Here is a 6352-nt window from a genome sequence, read left to right on the forward strand (position 1 = left end):
CTTCTAGAGTACACCTCTAAACACAGATGGTTAAGCATGCACGTGCTACACATACATAAATACACCCATACACATTTCCTTCTTTTATTTTATTTTTATTTATTTATTTATTTTGGTTTTTTGAGACAGGGTTTCTCTGTGTAGCTTTGCGCCTTTCCTGGAACTCACTTGGTAGCCCAGGCTGGCCTCGAACTCAGAGATCCGCCTGCCTCTGCCTCCCGAGTGCTGGGATTAAAGACGTGCGCCACCACCACCCGGCCTTCTTTTAAAGTAGTTAATATTCTCAGTACCTAGGAGCTAAAACAGAATCTTCCTGGCATGTTTTTTTGCTCTGGAAGATTGTTCCTTCGGGGTACAGATGGCTTTATTTTCCTTAGTTTTGTTTGGTTACTACTTTCCCCCCTTTCCTCTCCTTACGGCATTAGGGATTATTGAACCTACAGCCTTGGGCATGGTAGGCAAGCACTCTACCATTGAGTTATGGCCCTGGCCCCTAACTGCTTTTATCAAACGGCTAAAATACAAGCTGAAGCAAACCCATCATGGTTTGCATTTCTCTCCGCCAGACACCACTCACTGGTCTTGGAATCCGCCGGGCTACTACAGGGTAAGCAGGGAGGGTAGTGGGGGCTTGAGCTAAGCAGACACCTCGGCTGCACTGGATTCAAAAAGTGAAAGGGCCCCAGCTCGCTTCCCAGCTGGACTTCTGAGGCCGCCGCGGGGTTTCTCAGCCGCTCCTGCCCGTGTCCTTGCCTCCGGGACCGTTTAGGAACAGGGGAGCGGCTTCGAGAATGCGAATATCAGTGCAGGTGCAGACGGGGCCGCCAGGGTACAGCAGGCGAGGCCACGCCCCGCCCACGCCCCGCCCCGCTTACCAGCCACACCCCCCTACGCCCCGCCTCCTCGAGCCGCGCACTTCCGGCCGCAAGGGCGCTCGGGAACGCAAGCCGTGAGCCTACACCAACCAGCGGCCTCGTTGGACCGGCACGATTGCGCGCGCATTGAGGCGCAGGTTCGAATCTCGGGCGCCTCGCTGCGTCTCCCCCCCCCAACGTCCCGGCCGCCCTCGGGGCGCCCTAGCCCGCAGCTCCGCTCCGCTCCGCTCCGCCCCGCCCTCCGCCCTCCCGTAGCCACCCGCGTGCCGCTCCTCCCCGGCCCATGGCCAAGCGGCGTGCGGCCGAGCCGCTCACGTTCCGCGTGCCTTGGAAGCGGCTCTTGCTCAGCGACTTCCCCGAGGAGCCGCCGCTCTGGGTCCCGCCGTCGGGGTCGGTGCGGCCCCGCAAACGCCAGGGGGACGCGGGGACCATGGCGGAGCCGGCGGCTGCGCCCCGCAAACGACGCGGGGGCGGGGACGGCGGCCAGGAGCGGCAGGGCCGCGGCCTGGAGCCGGGGGAGCCACCTCCGGGCGAGCAGGAGGAACCCCGGGTCAGCCGAGCTTCGGGCGGCGGCGGCGGCGGCGACGGGGTGGGGAGCGCGGGCAGCGCAGCCGACGGGGTGCACGCCCAGGTAGGTCCGCCCCGCACAAGCCGGGAGCCGGGTCCCGGGCTGCGGAAGTCCGGCCCACTCGAGGGGCTGGACCGAGTGGTAAAGCCCGTGCTTGCCCTCTAGAGGGTCAGCTCAGTGGCAAATGGGAGAGGAGCGTTTAGTGTAACGGCGCTTATTGTCGAACTCGTAGTTTTCCAGTAGATCCATCAATTCATCGAGCATGGTGCTGGTCTTGGCAGGAGGGAAGGGCTGTCGTCCGGTCTTAGGAGGGCCCGTTAACTCAATGTTCAGTCCTATGAGAGAGGGTCGTTGGGAATCACTTTGCTCCCCGCGGTCTGTTTTGGCAGCCGCTAGCCATGTGATCCAGAAAAAAAAAAAATACTAGAAATGCAACTTATCCAAATTGATATATTGTAAGTGTAAAAGAGTAGGCTTTTAAAATTTGGTTTAAGATAAAGGCTCAGGGTTGCCCAGCGGTGGTGGTGGTGCACACTTTTAATCCCAGAATTCCGGAGGCAGAGGCATTCGGATCTCTTGAGTTCGAGGCCAGCCTGGTCTACAGGAGTTCCAGGACAGCCAAGGCTGCAAAGAGTTTATAACCCATATTGTATATGTACCGCCCAGCCTTGACCTGACTTAGGAACTCCCGAGCCTTCTTTAAAGCAGTTCTGGTATAAATTGATGGAGCTTGGGGTGATTGGCAAGTGTAACCCTCAGACCTTGGCAAACCCACCTCAACCACCTTGGAAGGCATCTTCCCTATGTCTTTCTCTGGTCTGGTGTCTTAAGCATTTTATGACAAAATCATGCCAAAAATAAATAAATAATCGAGGTTTTTTTTTTTTTTTTTTTTTTTTTGCCACTGTTTCTTGTGAGAAAGACAGGGTTTCTCTGTTTAGTCCTTGTCGTCCTGGACCAGGCTAGCCTCTAACTCAGAGATCTGCCTGTCTCTGCCTCCCGAGTGCTGGGGTTAAAAGTGTGGGGAGAGATTATCTTTCAATGCTGTGGTGACTGTTTCTAGGTGAAGTTGCAAATTGTAAATACATAATTTAACATGACCTTATTTAGGCTTTGGTTAGATTGCTGGTAGAAATTCAAAACCCGCTTCCTTAAAACAGTCATCGTCTTCCAGGTAGTCTTCCACGACTGTTGGATAGAGACAGGTGCTGCCTGGGGTGAAACCTTCCTCTCCAGACCACCTTTGGCAAGCTGGCCATATGCAGATTTTCTTTCCTACCTGAATATACTGTGTGCAGTGTGGGTGCAGTCTGTCTCTATGTCCGACTCATGAGGGATAGAGAGTGAAGAGTTGGCCAAGGGGAGCTTTTAACAAGCTGACACAGCACCTTCTTTAACTCTGATAGACACAATTGGGTCTTGCCTCACACACTGGCTGGATTTGGCAGGTTTTACCCTGTGAAGCCCAGGAATGTTCTGGTAGGTAGGTCTGCTCTTAAGTTCCTTCTCTTCTATAGATGTATGAGAAGATACAAATTCTCAATCTCTCTTGCCTCCAAAGACAAGGTTTTGTTTTAAGAGCTTATCATCCAGGAGAAAATGATATAACATAAAGTACACTGACATCAGTGTCGGCCTGATGTCTTCTTGCTCAGATTAGGTGTTAAATCCTTGCCCTTACCTTGTCGTCTCAGGTAGGAAATGCTAGCACAGATGCATTGTTTCCAGGCACAGTAATAGTATCTACTTTGTGTTGCCAAGCTTTAGGATACACAACTTAGATGGGTATATAGAGAGGGGATAGTTTAATGCACATGTGTACTTAAGACGAAGCCAAGAGTGCATATATGTTATATATAAAATATATCTTTAATAACTGTAATTTTACTCAGATCAGTTGCTTAGCCAAGATTGCATAGTACTGTCCAGTAACAGAAATGTTTTACTAGTGAGAGTTAATGACATTCATTTGAAGATATGTGATACCTAGCAATAATGAGCATTTACTATGCTAATTTTTAATTCTCACAAAGATCCTAATTCCTGTTTCTAATGAGAACTAGAGGGTAACTGTTTTGACCCCATTTGCTTATTATTAAAGTGGATTTTTTTTTTTTTGGATACAGCCTTTTAAAAGTTTTTTTGTGTTTGTGAGGCACAAACCCACATGTATTGGGTTATCTGCTGAGCCATCTCACCAGCCCTATGTCTTGACTTTATTGTGTCTTTAGCCCAATATTAAGAAATTCCCAAAAGACTAATTCTTTCTGCCTTCCAGTCTAAGAGGGTGACCACAATGTGACTGCTTCCCCTGTCTCCTGTCATGTGGCCCCGAGCATCGACGTGTGGCCACTTTTGTATAGTACTACAAGTGTACGGTGCATTCTTCCTTTTGAAAAGAATGTATACACCACTAAGTTTTGAAATGTTGAACACATGCTGAAACAGTAGTTTAGTTACATTGGGTTAAGTAAGATCAAAGTTAATTTCACTTGTTTTTCTTTTTTTTTTAAAAATTGGAACAGTAAGTACATGTGATTGTCATTCCCAGTGGATGGAGTTGCTGTAGTGTGTGAGGCATTGATCTGGTAAGGGCATTCAGGTTAGAATTGTTACCCGTCAGCCTGTGGGACTCCAGTGCTGCCCTCTTTGCATGGAGTATTTTGAAGATGCTGTGCCACTTTTAACCTTACTAATTAAAGTAATTTTGTAATTATTTGTGGTAAACTGCTTAATGTTTAAGGGATCACCACTCATCTGGCTTGGTAGATAGATCTGTTTGTCAGTCATACCAATTGTCAATTCTGTGTTCTTCTCTTTATCAGGTTTATATCCTAAACTTCACAGGAGTCCTGAAATATTTTGGCCTCTATGTTAGTCTCAGTACTAAACGTCAGGGAAAAAAAAAACAAAAGTGGGTTATAAAGGTGTATATATATTTTAAGTCGCTTATTTCTCGTTGAAACTTAACACTGGCTGCTTTTCCAGAGGACCAGGGTGTAATTCCTCAAACCCACATCATGGCTCACAACAGTCTGTAACTCCAGTCTCGGGATCTGGTGCCCTCTTCTGGCTTCCTCAGGCACTGCATTCTTGGTGCACAGCCATACATATAAATATCCATACATATAAATAAAAATTTTAAAGCATTACATTTCTTTGAAAAGATGCTATTGAAGGAAATTTTTTTAAATTAAACTATTAGCAGATACAAACCCACAGATTTGATTTGGGTATGTGAAGTGGTTTATCAAAAATTAAAACTTTTTGTTGAAAACGAAAAAGAGTGTATAAAATATATTTGGGGTTATTTTTCAAACAAGGAATTTAAAAAGTAGTTATTGGATTGGCAAGATGTCTTAGCAGGTAAAGGCACTTGCTGCCAAGCCTGAGGACTTGAGTACTGTCTCCTGAAAGTTGTCCTCTGATTGCTATCATGGTATGTGCCATCCCTAAATAAATGAGTGTAAACAAAAAAACACATAACTATCTTTTTGTTCTTGAGGGTAGTCCAGGATCACCTTAAATGTACAGTTCTCCACTCAGGCTTCTCAGTGCTGTGATTCTGGGCATGTCAGCCTGCCCGACTGAAAGAAGGCAATTTTTTTTCTGTGTGTGTGTTCAGTTATTTCCTAAGGGGTATGTGTGTGGTGGTGTTTTCTAAGTCGGTGATACATTTTCTCTTTTTCTTTTCCTTAAAGCCCAGTGAAGAGTTTTGGCAGTATAATACATTCCAGTACTGGAGAAACCCTCTACCACCTATTGATGTGGCCGCTCTTGAAGATGTGATTGCAGACAGCCTGACGGAAACGCTTCAGGACAAGAATGAAGTAGTTGAGATTGACATGGAGTCCTGACAGGAGGAGCTGAAGAAGCAGGATTCTTTGAATTAGAGGAGAACTAAAGGAAATGGGTTTTTTCCATACTTGACATGCTACTGTTGTCAAACCTGGAAAATGAGGAAGAGTTTTCAGTCTAAATACTTGTAATTACTACTGAATATCCTAATGGAGATTTGTTAAGGATATAGTATAACTGAAGGCAACATACTTCATGTGTGCATTTTTAATGAAAAGAGTTTTGTTCACACTCTACCTTTGAAGATGCTTTTCTTGGAAAAGGGGGCATTGGCAGCTTGAGAGGAAGCACTCAGCCCTCCTCTCTTGCTCTGTCAAATGTTCCTCTGCACTAGAAAGCTTATTTGTGGTACATGGAATGGTTACGTTTATATAACCGATCCTAATAAAATACTTTCTAGTACATCTTATTGGCTCCTCTTGGTTGAACAAATAGACTTGAGTATCTATGCAAAATTAAAATGTGAGATTGTTTTCATGTTGTTTTAAAAGAGTGTGAAATTTAAACTCGTGAGAATTTCCATTTGGGTAGCTTGTTTTAACTTTGTAAAGTTAAAACAGTATTTGCTGTTTATTAAAATACTAGAGGCAGTGGATGCAGCCGAAAACTGGATAAAGAGCAGTAAGAACTAGATGCCTGCTCCTCCTCTGCTTTTCTGAGATAACAGGAAAGGAATGATCTGGTTAGTGTATTGATTTTTGGTTTGAGGATATTCTTGTTCCTGTCGATTTCTTTAGACCTGCAGTTCTCAACACTGGTAGCACTTTAGCCCTATCCTGGAGAGATGTCAGTCAGTGATTTGAAGTGGGCTTTACACATAGTTTTGTTTTGTTTTGTTTTTGTTTTATTTTATTTTTGGCGCCAAGTCTGTATTCCTGTGCTGTGCAGACCCGGCCAGAACCACTAGCCTAGTAGCTTTTCCTGTTGAAAGGAGATCACTAGTGTGAGCTGAAGCAATGCCTGTTAATTCGCTTTGTTACATTATTGGATTTGTTGCTACTAAGTTATTGTGTTACAATTTTATTGTTAATAAAGTACTGTTTATGCTTGA

At 45.6% G+C, this 6352-nt stretch overlaps 1 protein-coding gene across 1 annotated transcript; it reads left to right on the top strand.

Moving 5' to 3' along the window:
• Positions 1-1024: 1024 nt before the first annotated feature.
• C1H9orf40 (chromosome 1 C9orf40 homolog) lies at positions 1025-6352 on the top strand. Its single transcript, XM_006985417.4, has 2 exons — positions 1025-1506; positions 5145-6352. Exons 1-2 carry the CDS (start codon positions 1159-1161, stop codon positions 5298-5300), a joined length of 504 nt encoding a protein of 167 aa, XP_006985479.2. The 5' UTR covers positions 1025-1158; the 3' UTR covers positions 5301-6352.

The sequence above is a fragment of the Peromyscus maniculatus genome, chromosome 1, assembly GCF_049852395.1.
Source record: "Peromyscus maniculatus bairdii isolate BWxNUB_F1_BW_parent chromosome 1, HU_Pman_BW_mat_3.1, whole genome shotgun sequence".
NCBI classification, from domain to species: Eukaryota; Metazoa; Chordata; class Mammalia; order Rodentia; family Cricetidae; genus Peromyscus; species Peromyscus maniculatus.

What these genes read in the sequence shown, in the direction of transcription:
- C1H9orf40 (XM_006985417.4), top strand. Translation starts at nt 1,159, where the DNA reads ATGGCCAAGCGGCGTGCGGCCGAGCCGCTCACGTTCCGCGTGCCTTGG. An exon ending in CCGACGGGGTGCACGCCCAG is followed by an intron (nt 1,507 to 5,144) that starts GTAGGTCCGCCC and finishes TTTTCCTTAAAG; the next exon opens with CCCAGTGAAGAGTTTTGGCA.